Source organism: Nuphar pumila, chromosome 7 (genome assembly GCF_984573655.1).
Source record: "Nuphar pumila chromosome 7, dmNupPumi1.hap1.1, whole genome shotgun sequence".
Classification (NCBI taxonomy): Eukaryota; Viridiplantae; Streptophyta; class Magnoliopsida; order Nymphaeales; family Nymphaeaceae; genus Nuphar; species Nuphar pumila.
Genome location: NC_143255.1, coordinates 40409437 through 40429180, shown reverse-complemented (window position 1 = coordinate 40429180; position 19744 = coordinate 40409437). Strand labels below are relative to the sequence as shown.

Here is a 19744-nt window from a genome sequence, read left to right as displayed (position 1 = left end):
CACCTTCTTCTGCATTCTTCATTTTCCTTCTTCTTCGTTCTACATAGATTAATATTGTTTTCCTTCTTCTTTTTTGTTCCTCTTCTTCTTCATTCTTCTTCTTCTTCTTTTTTGTTCTTTTTCTTTTTAAGGTATTATTAGTTCTTTTTTCATTCTTTAATTTTCTTGTTTTTTTATTTTCATAGATTAGGGATTTGAATCAAAATTCTTAAATTAATGGTTTTTGTAGTTAATTCGATTATGATTTTTTTTCTTTGGTTAGGGATTTGAAACAAAAATTTTAAATGCAAGCATTTTATAGTTAATTTGATTATGGTTTTCTTTGATTTCATTAGAGTTTTTTTATTATTAGAGCTTTGAATCAAATTTCTTAAATTAAGACTTTTTGTAGTTAATTTGATTATTATTTTTCTTTAATTAGAGCTTTGAATCAAATTTTTAAATGACGGCTTTTTATAGTTAATTTGATTAGGGTTTTCTTTGATTTGATTAGAGTTTTGTTTTTGTTTTTGTTTTTGTTTTTTCTTCATTGATTAGGGTTTTGAATCAAATTTCTTAAATTATGATATTTTTTTTGCATTTTAAGGTTTTATGATTTAATAGAGTTTGATAATATGTTAAAACATGTAAAATAACGGGTGGATTGGGTCATACAATTCAAAACAAAGTAATCTGACCCATTATCTATGTTTGTCCAAGTTGTCTGCACATTGTCATCAAACAACAGACATTTGAAACACAACATCCGAGTATGGTCCAAACAAACATTAGTTAATTCTTTGCTCACATTATCATATTTTGAATTATTAAAAGGGTGCATTTGTTTCACCCACTTTGGTATGAAAATGCTTTTTTTTTTCAAACATGCCATTTTTTATGGAATGGTTAAACAAAAATGATGTTCACTTTGACCATTTTTTTTATGTCAAACCAGGAAGTGTTATCCTACTATTTTTTGTTTCACATTGGGTTCCTTTAATAAATGCAAAATATTACTTTTGTGCCTGTGAGACCCATTTTTTTCATTCCCTGTTTCTGATGAAATCGCCTCTCTCACAATAAATTATAATAAATGCAATTTATATTTTTTTAAATGAATAAACTTTATTCAAATGAGGTGATACATTCCCAAATGCCAACTACAATCAGGGTTGGGTCATTTTTTTTTATTTTTACACGGCGAAACCGCCCCCAAGATCAGAGGCCAAGCCATGTTGTCTTACTTGTCGTACATACAGTCATTGTCTTTGGTAGCATAAACCTCCACGAGTCATTTCAAAGCTACACAATTACATATAAGAATTATACTTATGGGTCATTGTTAGTTATATAAGAATTATATATGAAAATAAAAAATGTAATTATTATTGAATTAATATACATGTTTTGCAGTTTAAGATCGGGGACAGAATAAATCAAATGTCATAGACCTCATATTCATTCATTAAGTTTTCATTGCAAGTGGATGTCCTTTCTCATGTTTTAGGACTAGACAAATATAGGCATGTACAAATGCTTGGTATTAAAGTGTCCACTAAGAACGTGTTCAATAAAGGTCCAAGCAAGGCAACACTCTTGTAGCAAAACAATAAGTATTGTGCCAATATAATTCAAATGAAAGAGAAAATCAGAGACTTGAAATTTTAGCTCAAAGAGATGAAGGAGCTATTCATGAGACTGGTGATCAACAATCAAACATGTTTCTCTCAAGCTCTTTAGGTATGTTTGTATAACTAAAGACTATAATATTGTATATAAATCTGTATTTGGTGTATATATATGAGTAATTGGTAGGTGCTAAATGAGTTTTTTAGGGCTTTTTCATTTTATTTTCAAATTTTGATTGCACAGATGTGATTTATGTACTTGATTTTATAGGGATCAGCTCTTGAAGTGTTCGATTTTGATACATGGGTAGGCTTTTATAAGGTTCAAAAAATCAACGATTCAAAATCTTTATAAATTTTTATGGCTCTAAATATCATTTTTTTCATCAAAAATACATGATCTGGATGTGGATTCCTCATAAATCGACCATACCCAACATATTTATGGGGTTGAAACTGCAAAAAAAAATACTGAAAGGACAAAAAAACCCCATTTAACACATTGTTTATCACATACCAATATCACACCTACCCATTTCTCTCTCTCTCTCTCTATATATATATATATATATATTTGTGTGTATGTATGTATCTAATTCTTTTACCTATGTTTATTTGCAGGCCTCGTACAAGTGTGGTGCACCTCAGATTCTAAGACTGTCTCTCTTTTATGTGATTTATGAATTGAAATACTGTGTATATATTTGAAATAAATTCTTTTGTCTATTATTTGACTCTTTAAAACTGCTTTCGATTTATACATGCATTTTTTCATAGTGACTTGGAGTTATGTATTTGTATATATGACTATTGGAGTTATGGAGGATTGAAGAAAAAAATATAGTAGTGTATTTGAATGTTTTGTATGTTGTGTTTCTTAAAGGGTTTCAATTGTAAATTTTAAAGTTATAGAGGGCTGAAGAAAGAAATATAGTAGTATGTGTATAAATGCTTTACGTGTTGTGTTTCTTGCAACGTTTCAATTATAAATGTTGCAGTTATAGCGGATATAATTATAAAGGGTTAAATTAAGAGATATATTAGTGTGTGTGAATGTTAAATGTTTGGATGAATGAATGAATGCATATATAAGCAGGTTTTGTAGTCAACGAATGATTTAGTTTATAAATGAATAAATGCATAAGCATTTTTTTTATTAAATGAATGCATAATCAAGTTTGTGAATGAACCAAAGAATAAATGAATGTAAGTACAAACATGTTCATAATTGATTGAATATGTAAACACTTTTTGTATTTAATGAATGTATAAGCAAATTCATGAATGAATGATGAAGTATATATTATTGAATGTATAAGCTGGTTCATGAATAAATGAATGAATAAATATATATTATTGAATATATAACTAGGTTGACAAATGAATATATATATATATATATTATTAAATGTATAAACAAGTTTATAGATGAATGAATGAATGAATGAATGAATGAATGTATATAGATTACTGAATGTATGCTCATACATTGATAGTGAGAAAAAAATTAAGAAAAATAACATCTTTACTGACACAAAACTTTTTTGCACCAGTAAAGGCCACTTTTCTTCTGCATTTTTGCTCTAAAAAACATTGCTTTACTGGCGCGTAAATACCACATTTCTCACGCATTTTGTTCTAAAAAATATCGCTTTAATGGTGTGAAATGCACGTCAGTAAAGCAATCTTTTTCTGTGCAAAAGCGGCACCAAAAAAGTAAGCTTTACTAGTGCAAAAAAAAAATTGCTCTAGTAAATATGTTATTTTTTTATTAAAAAAATTAGAAAAATCTCTTTACTGGTGCCATATTAGTGCTAGTAAAGAGTTTTTTATTGACATAAATTTAGCGCCATATGTCACTGGCTGTTGCAGTCGCCGACTGTAGCTGGTTGAAGTCACCGACTCATCGGCTGTCGCGGTGTTGCCCCTTGCAGCAGATGAGCAACACTTTTTTGTTTTTTACAAACTTAGGGTTTTAAGTTAAAAGAAACCATGCAAAAAAAAAGTGAATGACAAACATATCACGATAATATCGCAAGATTTAGTAAATCTCGCGATATTATCGCGAGATTTTGTCACAAAAAAAATCTCACAAGATTTTGTCACAAAAAAAATCTCACGAGATTTTGTAAATCTCGCGAGATTCAACCGTTTAAAACGTACAGAGTAATTCTCGCATTTTTTTCACGAGAATTTTGTAAATATCGCTCACTATGAGACTCCCATGTGCCATAGGGTTGCAAATAGGGGTGGCAAAACCTGACACGACCTGCCAAGTCGCCTCTTAGGCGGGTTCGGGTTGGGCTTAAGCCAACCCGTTTAATAAACGGGTCGACCCGCCTAACCTGTTTATTAAACGGGTTGGGTTCGGGTTGGGGGTATGCCAACCCGCCAACTCAGCTGACCCGTTTAATAAACGGGTTAGGCGAGCGGGTCAACCCGCCAACCCGTCTGTCGCCAACCCGACCCGCGAACCTGAGAACCCGTTTACCCGACCCAACCCATTTATTAAATGGGTTGGCGGGTCGTGTCGGGTTACCCGTTTATTAAACGGGCCGGGTTCGTGTTTGCCACAACCGACCCGTTTAATAAACGGGTCGGGTTCGGGTTGAGGTATGCTGACCCGCCAACCCGACACGATTGCCACCCCTAGTTGCAAACGTGTTCGATTCAGAAAAGGACATTTTGTAAATTTTGGTTGTCTTTGATCCAAACCAGTCCAACTTCTCAATATATTTTCTGATCCGAAAGCAGTACCGTTTGCATCCCTATGTGTCGTGAGGATTCGATCTTAGGCCTTCAGCTTGACACAGGACCCCGCTGACCACAGGTGTAACACACATAGCAATTCACAATGGCTTGATTTTTAACTTTTACACGTAACCACCAGACCCTCTTCTATAAACCCTTGAGCCTCACTCTACCTGGGCGTCTCTTTCGCGCGGCTTCTTCTACGCTCCCCTCTCGCTCTGTTCGATCAATGGCGACCTCTCCATCTCCCCAATTCCAGAAAATCCAAATACAAAGAGATGACACCGTCAGCACCATCACATTCACCCCTCCATTTCCGTTCTTTTTTGTTCTCATTTCTGCTTGGTTCTATGCCTTTTTCTTATGTGTTTTTTCCTTTCCTTTTTCTTTTGATCATGTACATGTTTGGCTTCCTCTTGATGGGTGTCCCTATTTCTTTACTTTCCTGCTGTTTTTTTCCTTCTATGTTCTTACTCTGGTGTTTGGATGCACTCTCTTCTCTAAAGATGTGGGAAAAGTTGAGAACTTGCTTCAATGATGCAATTTCCCACGTTATCGGATTATTTGGATAAGTGGGTGTATTGAAAAAGTCAATTAAATGGTTGAAATATGTTCACCTTCATGAGTTTTTGATTTCTAGTTAGAGATTTTGATATTTGGTGCCATTTTGTTTGTAGAGGAGGAATGAATAATTTTGATAGTTGTTGTTGTTGGTGCTACACCATGATAACATGCCATGGTTTTTCTACTTGTTATTTCTTGGTTTTGTATCACTTGTTAGTTGCGTTGATTCTCTGAAGCTGCTTTTGGGTTTGTCAGACGTTTGATGCTTACGTTGTTGGCAAAGAAGATGGCCCCGGGATAGTGGTGCTGCAGGAGTGGTGGGGTGTTGATTTTGAGATCAAGAACCACGCTCAACATATTGCTAAAATGGATCCTGGTTTTAAGGCTCTTATCCCAGAGTAAGCACATCCTTAAATTCATGGTATTTTGAAGAAATTCTTGATAAACTTTTGGGATCAATCAATCCTTGCCGCTGTCCACATTTGCGTGTCTGCATCCGTTTATCGTCTCAGAGTGAATTAAGTCTTTTGGGGGCTAACACCACCGAGTTAGCGAGACTGGGTGGTGTTTAACTCCAAAGAATCCACAGTTTGAACACCAGTATTAACTTTTTGAGCTAAAAGTTTAATGGGATCAAGGCTTAGTGTTGCCAAATTAAAGGGTTTGCAGAAACCCCACTTATCCAGAAAACCAGGTAACTGTTTGGAAAAAGTTTCAAAATATACTATTTTGTATGATGGGGAAGTACATATCCTTTATAAAATTTTATTGCATTTATTACTTCTCATCAAAATACCTTTGAAAAGTGTTGTCTCCTGTCTAAGGAGGGAAATTTCTGGTGGTTTAAATAGTTTTTTTCTTTATCTTATACGTTGGAAACCCTTGTGTCTTAATATGTCTTGCGGCAATGCTTTGATGGCGCACTTTGCACTTCACACGTTTGCAGCGGCGCATTCAAAGGCACCTAGGTCCGTTTTGACTGCACTGAGCTCACCTTGTTCTTTTGACCGAGTCAACTTTGACTTTTTATTTCTCACTTGATTTGGCCTTTTGATAGCATTTAAAGTGCATTTAAATGATGTTTAAGGCATAGTTGGCAAACCGGATGAGTTGACTCTGGAGTCACCCGAGTTGACCTGGATCGGACCCCAACGGGGTCACCGATTCAGGATGAATGATTCGCATGCCTCTTATGTGTCTTTTGTCATGTATTTCTTGGTTTTAATGCACAATTCTTATAAAAAGAATTTTTTTTATATAGAATCATATATTTTTAAATCATAAATATCAACAATTATGAATAGTTGAAAACTTATATAGCTTAGTCATTGATGTCATGTGCTAAATTTAGTGATTATACAGTTTGGAGTTTGATTTTTTCCATATCATAATACTAAAAAATGCATAGTCCTAACTCGTCTGAGTTATCAACCTATTGCTTGCGAGTCAAGGGTCAAGGATCCGGATTCAAGTCACGAGTTTGCCAACTATTGTTTAAGGGGCTTTCTGACTGTTGGGTGGTTTTGGTGGTCCTTGACCGTTGGTCAAAGGCGAGTGACCGTTCAAGGTCATTTTGTCTAGTTTTCTAAATTGTTGGATTTATGACCATTTAATTTCATTTATCACCTAAATCGTTTTTATCCTTCCTAAGTCTATAAAGACCCTTCATTTCCATTATTTTGTATTATCAGAAGATTTTCTGATTCTCAAGCCTTTTCTCTTTTTCTATTCTTTTGATCTTGTTTGACTTGTAAATTTGCATGTAGGAGAGGTCGCCTGATCTTACCAAACAATGACACTTTTGAGGTCCAAGCCCAGTTCATATTTTCGAAAATCCCGAAGTGGGGCGATTTAAGTTCTAAAGATAGTGATCTTGAGAACATGCCTCTAGGCTTGGAATCTCGGTTTTTCCAAAATCCTGTTTTTGACTACCATGTGTACCAACAGTAAGCTGGGATATTGTGTAGAGTGCAAAGCAATATCCCAACTTATCCTGGTTTTCAGCATAAATTGGTGCATCCAAGCAGATCCTTAAAGAAGTAGCTTCGAGTAAGAATCTTAATGAAAGATGGCATTATTCATGGTAAGTTGGTAACCCATTACTCAGTTTATCTTTTATTTTTGTGGATGACCCTGGTAATTTTTCTTTTTCTTTTTAAATCTAGTTTGTATCATGGAAAGGTTGGTCTGGATGTTGCAGAAGCACAGCATCTGATGGATGGTCTTGATTGGCAAGGTGCAGTTAAGGATATACGTGCTTCGGTTAACTGGCTGAAGGCTAATGGCTCACAAAAGGTTACTATCTGATGTATTTTGTTTTTCTGTCTAGATCACAAAAACTGCCTTAAACCCTCTCATGTGTTCTAAAATATATGATTATTTGTATGGCAAAAATGAACTTTGTTTCAAATATGGCTTTCTTTAGTTTATTTGATTATTGGATAAGTTTCAGAAATTAAAATAATACAATTCTGCAATTGGATCGTGAATGCAAACAATAGGGATTGTTGCTCCTTATTGTAATATCCATAATGATGTTAGTGTTATGTCATCAAAATGAAATGGAATATGTGAAAAAGGCAGTAGGCTGGATTTGCACGGACCTCCACATAAGATCCATAGATGACTTGAGTAATTATCTAAGGGTCTTCCTGTTTCTCTTTCTTAGAACTCGGTGCTTGAAAGTTATAAGTAAACAACAGCAAGTTCCAAGTAGGGGGTGGGCAACGGTCGGGCTGCCCGATGGGCCAGGCTGACCCAGCCCGCCATGGGCCGGGTTTGGGTCAAGGTTTTAGGCCTAAGCCCATTAGCTACCGGGCTGAAACCCAACCTGGCCCGTTATATAGGTGGGCTGGGCCCGGGTCGGCCCACGGGCTACCGGGCCAGCCCGATGGTCCATAGCAATCTATTAAAATTTTAATAATATAAAAAATAAAAAATTAACTAATTGCATAGTAACTTTGTAACTATTAGTATTTACCTAATTAGTTGCATTAATTTTATAAAAACTAGAAACCCAATTAGTTGGGTACATGTAGGGGTGTCAACGGGTCGGGTTTGGTTCAGTCGGATCCAGATGGAACCAGACTTGAACCAGATTTTTGGGTATGGTATTGGGTTTGGACTCGGGTCTAAATGGTTCCACTATAAGAAAAACCATACCTGGACCCGATAAGAACTACATGAACCAAATCCGGACCATACCCGGTAAAACCATATTTTTTATTATTTTTACATTGGAAATTTGTGGGTCTTAATCGAAACTCGGGTCGGGTCCGGGTCTGGTATAAAATTTCACAAACTATACCCGGGTCCATGTATTAATCGGACCTTCGGGTCTTGACTTGGGTCTTAATTGGGTCATCTTATTTATCACCATACTCGGATCCTATAGGGTTTGGTTTGGGTTGAGTCCGTGTAAACCAATTCCATTGACACCCCTAGGTACATGGGAACTTGTTAATTATTTAATTATTACTATTTGCCTAACTAGTGTTAAGATATAGTTTATATATATATATAAACCAAAATACCCCTTAGGGGTATTTCGGTCTTTTCACCAAATAGGCGTCAGCCCTTAATGGGCTGATATTTTATCCTTTTGCTTTTGTACTTTTATCTTTTTTGCTTTGTACCTTTTTTTTGTTTTTTTGCTTTTGTCTTTTTCCTTTTCCTTTTGTATCTTTTTTATTTTTTGCTTTTGTCTTTTTCTATGCAAAAGGGGCAGCTCATATGACTGTTGGAGCTGCCCCAACGGTCACAAATGTGACCGTTGGGTGCAGCCCCAAGAGTCACATGGTCAGTCCCTTATTCTCATTGTATTATAAATAGCCCCTTGGGCCATGTATATTTTTCATCTCTTTGGAGTGCCTTTTTATGCAATAACAATTTGTTAAGACCCTTGTGTGGGTGGTTTCGTTGATTCAATCAAGTATTCTACTTGATTGAAAGTGTGTTCTTGCATGTGTATCAGATTTAATCTACTTCATTACACGGTATCAGAGCTTTGGTGATTCAAAGTCATTTTTCTAAAAGAAAGATCGTGAGGATATCAAGAGGATCGTGGACTTAGCGGATACATTAAATCAAGGATTGTTGCATCGGAAAGCGTGTCATTTCTTAAACAAGTTGTATCTCTATCTTTCTCCCTTCTTCCCACTATCTCTTTCTTCTCGTATTATAAAGAAATGGAGAAGAGAGAAGTTATAATCTCTATTCACGTACGCCTAAACGATACAAACTATGTGATGTGGGCATCCATAGTAAAACACGAGATATGGGAAAATGGGTTATGGGGCTTGGTGGATGGTACCGAAAAAGAGCTCAAGCTCATTCTTACGAAAAATGTGAATGGGAAGGAGATTGCTCTTCAAGGTGGGGAAATGGGTAAAGCCGTTTTCGATTATGAGAAAAAATGGAAAGAGTGGAGGATGGGTCATTCCAAAATAATTGGATGACTCATCAATAATGTAGATATTCATAAATGCTCTAGCTTAGCAAAATTTGATTTTGCTAGCGATGCTTGGAAACATCTTAAGGACATATATAGTCTTAAAGATATTGCCCACATATGCAATGTCCAAAATAAAGTAAGAACCATGACTCATGGAGAGATGAATATTAGAGAATATTACAATGCTCTCTCTCTCCTATGGGATGAATTGACTCTTTTTGAGCTAAAATGGCATTGCCCTCAAGATGTAGAACTCCGTGAAAACCAAATTAAAACAGAGCATTTCTATCAATTTGTGAATGGGCTTAGGTCCGAATTTGAGGGAACAAAATCGGCTCTCCTTCATAGAGGAGATGTGTCATCCATAGTCGAAACTCTTGAAGAATTGACTATGGAAGATAATAGATTAAAGAAGCCATCCGCTTCAAAAGATGAAGAAACCGTACTTGCTATGTCCAAGCCCGGTAACCACACTAGGAGTTACAAGTCTCCTCACTTTGTGAAGAATGAAAACGGGAGAAATCCCAACAACTATGAAAGAAACGATAAATGATGAGATCATGAATACAAAAAAGTGGCAAAATCATATGCTATCATTGCTATGAACCGAGACACATCAAGCCTTTTTGTCTCAAAAGAAAAAAAGATCACCGTGATGATAAGAGAGTTGCTTCGGTAGAAAGAAATGATGTAGACGACTCTAAATGCATTGACTCACTGTCTTTAGCTCAATTAATGAAGGCACTACAACCAATGTTCAAAGGTCAAACTTTTTCCTTCTCGGGGGCCGTCGTATCCACAAGTAGTGACCCTGGTAAAACTTCTTGGATCTTAGATTCTGGTGCCTCGTTTCATATGACTCCAAATGAGTTGATATTATCCGAATGTCATTCTAACCCAAATAATTCTTATATTTCAACCACCGACGAAACATCTTTAAAAATCAAAAGTTTTGGAATTTTTCAAAAACTACCAAACTTCCACATGCCAAGTATTAGAGTTGTGCCAAAACTAAATTTGAACCTTTTATCAGTTTCACAAATTATGGATTATGGTTGCAAAGTTTTATTTTCTTCTAATGATTGTTTGATACAGGATCTCCAGTCCGGGAAGCCGATTGGGTAAGGCCATAGAAGAGGAGATCTTTATGTAATGGACATTTTTGAGTTATCAAAACAATCTTTTTGTAATTTTGTGGAAAAGAAAGATATATAAAATTGGCACAAAAGACTAGGACATCCTAGTGTGACCAAATTATATTTGTTTCCATTTCTTATTAGTTATAAAAAAAAGAATTTGGTTTGCGAAGATTGCATTCTTGGCAAAATGAAATCTTTGCCCTTTGAACAAAGACATTTTATACCAAAAAATCCTTTTGAGTTAATACATTCGGATGTGTGGGAACCGACTCCTGTTATATCTAAAGGTGGGGTATCATACTATGTTGTGTTTGTAGACGACTATAGTAGACATTCTTGGATCTTTTTTCTTAAACAAAAATCAGAAGTGTTTGAATGCTTTAAAATTTTTTATTTCTATGTAAAGACTCAATTCAAAACCAAGATTCAAATTTTTAAATTTGATTCCGTTGGGGAATTTGTATCAAAAGAATTCAAAAAATTTCTTGACCTAAATGAGATTATTCATCAAAAATCTTGCCCATACACTCCTCAATAAAATGGTCTAGCTAAAAGAAAGCATAGACATATTGTTGAAACAACTAGAACACTTCTTATATCAAAAAATGTTCCAAAAATGTTTTGGGCTAAAACCGCTCTTACGACACTTTATTTGATAAATAGAATGCCTTAAAAAACTATTAAAAATATATCTCGTTGAAAAATTATTCAAAATCTCCCCCGATTACAAAAGGTTGGGAGTCTTTGGATGTAAATGTTTTATTCTTACCCATAGAAATGACAAACTTTCCCTAAAAGCAATCTCTTGTGTTTTTCTAGGCTATGTGGAAAATCAAAAGGGATATCGATGCTATGACATGGAAAGAAACAAGTTATATGTTTCACAAAATGTCACATTTCTGAAAAATGAAGATGGTTTTAGCAAAGAAAAAATCCAAGAGAACTATGATTATTCGTTTCTTTTTTATCTTATCAATGAACATGATAGGTGTGAAAACATTCATAATGAGCATGAGAGTGAAAATGAAGACACTCATGATGTAAGTGAAAATGTTGACAATGGTCTTGATAATATTAACCCACTTCATACTACCATACATACACTCGGCGGACCGAAGATCACCCACCATGTACCTTAGAAAGATACTCACAAAATCAATAGAATTAGAAAATCAATAAGAATTTCCAAGGCCCTTAGTAGATTTCTATCCTATGATATACCGAGCATGTTTAATGGCTATACACTCATATACTGAACAATCATCTTATTATGAAGCCAAAAACCATCAAGAATGTATTACAACGATGACTGATGAATTAAAAGCTTTAGAAAAAGCAAAAACTTGGGAAATTCAAACATTACCCAAAGGACGAAAAACTATAGGGTGTAGATGGGTTTACAAAATTCAAACTAAATGGGATGTGACATTGGAAAGATATAAATCTCGATTAGTAGTTAAGGGATATAATCAAGAATATGAATTTGACTATGATGAGACTGTTAAAATGTACCTCTTATATATATAATATATATATATATATTCTATATTCTATATTATATATATTACATTAATACCCAATAGGGGTATTTTTGTAATTTCACATAGTTGTTTTAGAAAACAACTTTTTTTCAGTTTTGATAAAATGTAAATTTCTTTTTTCTTTTTGTTTTTTGTATTTTTTGAGGCTCAAAAGGGGCTCCAACCATAGAGTCGTTGGAGCCCCCAATGGTCACAAATGTGACCGTTGGGGGCTCCCAACGACTCTATGGGAGCCCCCTTTTGGGCTCTCCTTTTGAGGCCCTTGGCCTTCCTTTCTCTCCTCTCCCTCTTGTGTAAATAGGGGTGAACCCCTTGTATATTTTTTCATGCTTGAGAGATCTCTCTCTTCTCAATAAGAGGCTTTTTATATTGTTGCCTTCTTAAAGGCTTGTGCTTGTATTGTCCCTTAGTGGACTTGTGATATTGTCTCTTTTATTCATTGTTGTAAGTGCTTATAAGCACTCTTTATATTTCCGCAATATCTCATTACATGGTATCAGAGCCACTCGATTCTTGAAGGAAAGGTGTGGTTCGTGTATTTTATATTTGGTGGATCTCTTCTCACTTCTTGGCAACATCATGGAGGCAAAGATTGACTTATCCTTCAAGCTCAATGGAAAGAATTATATGATGTGGGCATTAGCAATGAAAAATAATCTCAAAGGTAAGAAACTTTGGGGTTTTGTCATGGGGACCGTTTCGGAACCTAAGCTTATGCTCACAAAGGACGAAGAAGGTCAAGAAAAGGCTCTTGAAGGAGATGCTCGCCTCAAGGCCATTGAAAATCATCAAAAAGAAGTGGAAAATTGGGAAAGCAATCACGCAAAAATCCTTGCGTGGTTTATGAACAATGTTGAACTTAAGGTATGTGCTAACATAGCTAAATTTCGTAGAGCCAATGAGGCTTGGTCCTTTATGAAGGGTATGTATACCCAAAAGGATCTTGCAAGAGCATATTTCTTGCAAGAAAAGATTAAAACCACCAAACAAGGTGATTCTAGCATTCAAGACTATTATAGTGCCCTAAACCCACTATGGGATGAATTGGCTCTTTTGGAGCCAAAATGAGTTTCTATGGAAGATATTGATTTAAGACAAAAACAAATGGAACAAGAACGATTGTTTCAATTCCTTTTTGGGCTACGTCCCGAATTTGAGCAAGTGAGATCCTCACTTCTCCATAGATCTATTTTTCCTCCTATTGAGGATGCTATTGCCGAAATCACTCAAGAGGAGACAAGGCTTGGCATGAGTAAACATGTTGATGAAGTACTTGCCGTATCAAAATCGGGTAACAATGTTAGAACCTATAAACCTCCTCATTTTGGGAAACAAGGAAACTACAATGGAGGAAGAAAAATGATTGTTTGTCATCATTGCTATGAGCCGGGTCACATTAAACCCGCTTGCCCAAAGCTTAATGGAAATTTCAAGCCTAAGGTGGCCTCGCTTGAAGAAACTACTACCAAAGAAGATGAAGGCAAGAACAATGATCTCAAAGAAACTCTTGGACAATGTTATCGTCGTAAAATTTTTCCCGTCTTCCCTTCCTTGCGGAAGAGAGAGGGAAACGCTTTCGCGATTCAAACTTGACCGGATTTTGGAAATTATTTTAAAATACTCGCCTCCGTTTTGAAAATTGCGGGAAAATCCATGGGATGGGGCTCGACCTGTCGGTACGAGGTTCGACCGTTCCTGCCGCCTTTAACAGGGGTAATCGAACCAAGGACCAAAATTATGCTTGACTTAGTGAAATTACCGAAACTGTGTTCTATCCTAAATGCACAGAGAATTCAGGCATGTGCCATGAGATTTTTTTTTTTGGAAAATGCAAAATTGGAAAATATGATGTATGCTTAGAAAACATCTGAAGTTGAAAAGTATTTCTCAGGAAAAGATGGAAATCAATCTCTCAGGAAAACTCAGACGAAGAAGGTTTGAAATCTCGAGAAAGTTTATAAAGATTTGGAAAATCTTGAAGAAGGGAGAATCTCGAGAAAATCTTGAGAAAGTTTATAAAGTCTTTGGAAAACCATGAAGAAATGAGAATCTCAAGAAAATCTTAAGAAAGTTTATAAAAATCTGGAAAATCATGAAGAAATGAGAATCTTAGAAAAATCTTGAGAAAGCTTAGAAAGACTTAGAAAAAATCATGAAGAAATGGGAATCTCAGGAAAATCTTGAGAAAGTTTAGAAAGACTTAGAAAACTATGAAAAATAAGAATCTCAGGAAAATGAAGGAATTCTTGAGAAAAGATGATCATTTGAAAAGAAAAACACTTATCAGGAAAACTTGGATTTTGAGAATTTTCTTAAGAAAGGGATAGAAAATTTATAGGAAAGATTCATTGGAGAAGTAAATTCAAAACTTAGGAAATCGAAATCCTGAGAATCTGGTTTTTTTTTTTTTTGATATCTGAAAATCAACTTGGATTCTTGAGAAAAATGAGAAATTCCTTTGAAAAGAATCTTAAGAAAATAATATTTTAAGGAAAATCATAGAAAAACTTTGATTTGGAAAATCCAACTTCGAATATCATCATAGTTTCTTGAGAAAATCGATTCCATGAAATGAAAATCTTTTGAGAAAATCATGAGAAAGACGAATGATGCAGATGGTTTAAATGAATGAATGCACTTTTGAAAATATTTCTGAAAAATTTGTTGGAAAAATGTGGATTAATCCAAAATAAATCCTTCACATATTCTGACTGTGGCCATGAATATATTCAGGGTTTATTTGAATTAATTCACAATATTTTGAAAACATTGGAAATATGAGGTGCATTTTCAAGATAGCCTAAGAGTGTAGGCTAAATGTGACTGGTAGAGAGATGATGGATCTGGGTCTCGTCCATATTCCGACTAGGGCCGTAAATATGGACTCCACCGAGTTCATCAACTCTCTAAGAGTTGGTGCACGTGCCATTCGTGTTCATCCACGGTGAATTTTGAAAATTTGAGATTTATGCATCATAGAATCAGGATATTACTGAAATCAAACTATATGAGATGCGACCTAATCTAAGCAGTAAAAGTAAATCTTATTCCAAGGTTTACATTGGATTGTTACATTGCATAACATAAAGTAAAAGAAAATTGAAATGGATCCAAGGAATCTGCATCTTCTAGATTTTCCTGCAAAATGAGAGTCAGTACAAAATAAACAAGGAAATGGACATATATATATATAATATATACAACGAAGAGGCATATACATATATCAAAATGCTAAAATAGGTGCTAAATGTCATGTAACGATGGAAGTGTAACTATATGAGAAAATATATACATGAATGCTCATATATGGAAATAAGGACACGTGGAGGGATATATATATATATAAGTATATATCTATGTATATATATATATATACATATATATATATATACATATATACGTATACATATAGGTAGATATACCTAGATATACATATATATATATAGAAATAAAATGAGAAAATATATGCACTAATGGAAATTCTACAAAATGGGTAAAATCAGAAAATATGGATATACACAGTTTGTGTAGGTAACTTTACATAGCCGTATTTCCTAAATTATAAGATATATTTCAACAAAAATGGGTATAGAGCTTCTCTATATATCAATAAAGAAGCGTGCAAAAGTTGGTTGGGAGATCACGATTGGATATAGAGATATTCGTTCATGAATATGGCCAAATATCAAGACTGCACACTTGCAGCAGAAAATGAATGTGCAGGAAATGGGTTGTGGAAGCAATGAGCTGTTTTTAAGAATATCATGAAGAGGATATGAAAAGCTTGGTGAAAAGGTGAAAATGATGAAACAATATGTATAATTGGTGCTGCAAATGGGATGATACTATAACAATATAGCGAACAAGAATTTAGCACTAAGCTAAGCAAAATCTCATAAAACCAAGGGTGAGGTTCCAGCCATAGCTTCATAAAACAGAGATTTTAACAGCAAGCTAGACAAAATCTCATAAATCGAATGATGGTGTTCCAACATAACTTCATAAAAAACAGGAATTTGCATATCAAGCTCATAAATCAAATGATGAAGTTCCAACATATCTTCATAAAACAGAAATTTGAACATCAAGCTCATAAATCAAATGATGATGTTCCAGCCCATAGCTTCATACAACAGAAATTGTAACATCAAGTGATGAAGTTCCAGCCATAACTTCATAAAACGAGAATTTTACCATCAAGCTCAACAAAATTTCATAAATCAAATGATGAAGTTTCAGCCCTAACTTCATAAAACAGAATTTTTGAACATGAAGCTCATAAATCAAATGATGTTCCAACCCATAGCTTCATACAACAGAAATTGTAACATCAAGTGATGAAGTTCCAGCCATAACAACATAAAACAGGAATTTTGAACATCAAGCTCAACAAAATTTCATAAATCAAATGATGAAGTTTCAGCCCTAACTTCATAAAACAGAAATTGTAACATCAAGTGAAGTTCCAGCCATAACTTCATAAAACAAGATTTTGAACATCAATCTCATGAATCAAATGATGAAGTTCCAGCATAACTTCATAAAACAGAAATTTATCATCAATCTCATGAATCAAAATGATGAAGTTCCAGCCATAACTTCATAAAAACAGAAATTGTAGCATCAAATGATGAAGTCCAAGCTATAACTTCATAAAACAAGCATTTTAAACATCAAGCTCATAAATCAAATGATGAAGTTCCAACCATAACTTCATAAAACCAGAATTTTGAACATCAAGCTCCTAAATCAAATGATGATGTTCCAGCATAACTTCATAAAACCAGAATTTTACCCTCAAGCTAAGCAACATTTCATAAATCAAATGATGAAGTTCCAGCTATAACTTCATAAAACCAGAATTTTACCCTCAAGCTAAGCAAAGTTTCATCAATCAAATGATGAAGTTCCTGCTGCTTGTGGACAGCAAATGGGCTTCCTGCTGCAAGTGGAGGTGCGGCTGGGCTGAAGCTTCTTTTATTGATGGGCTGAAGGTGGGACAGCAGCCTGATGATCTCCTGTTGGTGGTTGGGCTGAAATAGGCTACAACTCTTGTTGGTAGGTTGGAGATCTGCAATGGGCTGAAAGAAATGATGGGAGGCTGCCTGTTGGATTTCTGCTGGACTGACCTACGGATGGGCTGAAGCAGAGTGGGGCAGCAATCGTTGAGTTGAAGAAAAGGGGCGACCTGCTGCCTGAAGGCAAATGGGGAAAACGATGGTAGCTGGAGCTCTTGTTGGTGGGCTGAATGAAAGGGGAACACGCCTGATTTCCTGCAGCTGGATTGAAAAAGGATGAAACGGCCAGCCTGCTGGTTGGCTGAAGGCAAAGGGATGGACGGGGCTGTAGGCTGGGCTCTCCTGCGGATGGGCTGAATGTATGGATGTGCGGCAGCTGCTGGAGGTGGCTGGTTCTTCTGCTGGATTGAAGAGAGATGCAGGAACGACTGGAGATGGTGGGTTGAAGAAGATCTGCTGAATGGCTTCTCCCCACCTTGAGCTGCAAAAACCCCAAAATCCAATTCAAATCCCCCCCTTTCAATCGGCTAATCCCCCTTTCTTAAAGAATTTTGAATCCCCTTTCAAAAAGAAAACGCAGCCCCTATTCATGAGGTTCCGTTACCTCATTTTTGAATTTTTTTTGAAATAGCCGTTTCAAGAGGGGCGCATTCTCTTTTTTTCAAAAATTTGATTTCATTTCCCTAAGTTTTAGGCAAAATTAAATTTTTTCTTTAGGGAAATTCGGCTGTGCCATTTAAGGCTGCCTCCTTCTTAAATTTTTTTTTTTATTAAAACAAATAAATAAAAAGGAAATAAATGAGCGACTTTTATGGAAATGCCACCTCAATCCACTTTTAAAATCCTTTTTGAAAATAAAGCTTTATTTTGTTTTTTGCAAATCTTTTATTTTCAATTGGGGTGCCACATGTGTGTGGGCCCACTATAAAAAATAAATAAATAAATAAGAATTTTAAAAAGAAAATTTTGCAAATTGGTATGACCTTCGAGTGGGTCCCACTTGAGAATAAGATACTTACCTGAGAGTCTGAGTATGATGCTAGTTCAAAGGCGGGTTCCGCTCCATTTATTTTGAAAATACGAGATAAAACATTATTTATTTTCAAGAATTTGGAAAAATTGGGTTTTCAGGGCAAAAATATGGATAAATGTAAAAACAAAATTTGTAAAGAAATTTAAAATCTTTTGCAAAAAGTTTTGAGATAAAATCTTTAAAATCACTATCCAAACATCTAGATTGTTTTCTTGAGAAAATTTTTGTAATTCAAAGTCCTGGGGGTAAAATGGGAAAGATTGGTAATTTTGAAATCCCAGGGTTTTTTTTTTTTAAAATCAATTTGAAAAAGTTTAAAAAATCAAATCTGGATGGACAATTTTGAAACTCAAGAGTTCTGGATCTCAAAATGACATGCTGTGCAGTGAAATGATGCAATGCTATGCAAAGACATGTTCTATGAAATATCACTCTGAGCTCGGACTTGAAAATTCTAGCTTTTTGTCCAGAAAAGGATTTTGAAGATTTGCAATTTGAAGATGTCTCTGAACCTAAATATGTAAATTTTGAGGCTTAAGAATGAAATTTTGGACTTTCTGCAAGGTTCAATCTTGAAAAATGACCATTTTGCCCTTCATGGGTTCTGGAGAACCGAAATGTGCCAATTGAGGGCGATGTCAAGAAGGTGAGTGAAAATTTGGGGTGTTTACAGACAAATATCTATGGCTCTCCAACAAATTCTAAAAGTTTCTTCCTCCACATCGGGTGCGGCTATTGCTTCGACATCATCACCCGATACGTATTCTTGGATCCTTGACTCCGGAGCCTCTTTTCATATGACCCCCCATGAAAATGCACTTATTGATGTTTGCACCAATTCCGGCCGATGGAACCTTTTTAAAAATTTCAAGTATTGGCTCTTTTAAAGATTCCCAAATTTTTTGTGTTCCAAAAGTAAGAGTTGTTCCCAAACTAAATCTAAACCTTTTTTCGATCTCTCAAATTGCCGACCATGGATGTGAAATATCTTTCTCATCTAATGGTTGCTTTGTGCAGGATCTCCGGTCCGGAAAGCGGATTGGGCAAGGCCATAGAAAGGGAGACCTCTATTATATGGACCATCTCGATCTCCCTTCAAATCATTTTTGTTCTTATGTCCAAGAAAAAAACATAGAAACTTGGCATAAAAGACTTTGTCATTCAAGTTATTCCAAAATGTATCTCTTTCCTTTTGGAAACAAATTTTGTAAGGAAAAAAAAATTAATTGCAAAGATTGCATTTTTGGAAAAATGAAGTCTATTCCATTTCCAACTAGAACTTTTCTTTCATCAAGACCTTTTGAATTGGTGCATTCGGATGTTTGGGGGCCTTCTCCGGTTATGTCTAAAGGGGGCTATTCGTATTATGTTACTTTTATTGATGGCTTTACTCGGTATGTTTGGATTTACTTTCTTAGTCATAAATCGGAAGTATTCACTTTCTTTAAAGATTTTCATAAAAAGATTCAAAATCAATTCCAAAATGATATATCTATTTTAAGATCCGATTCCGGTGGCGAATACTTATCTCATGAATTTCAAAACTATCTAACCCAAAATGGAATTTCCCATCAAAAGTCATGTCCTAGGACTCATCAACAAAATTGCCTAGCGGAAAGGAAACATAGGCACATTATA

General features: G+C 35.2%; 1 protein-coding gene across 1 annotated transcript in view; it reads left to right on the top strand.

Moving 5' to 3' along the window:
* Positions 1-4488: 4488 nt before the first annotated feature.
* Positions 4489-19744, top strand: part of LOC149832019 (uncharacterized) — a 34559-nt gene continuing 19303 nt past the window's right edge. The window contains exons 1-3 of the mRNA XM_090014267.1: positions 4489-4644; positions 5178-5320; positions 7088-7217. Coding sequence (XP_089870393.1) covers positions 4588-4644; positions 5178-5320; positions 7088-7217 — 330 coding nt within the window. The 5' untranslated portion in view covers positions 4489-4587. The remainder of the gene's footprint in view (positions 4645-5177; positions 5321-7087; positions 7218-19744) is intronic.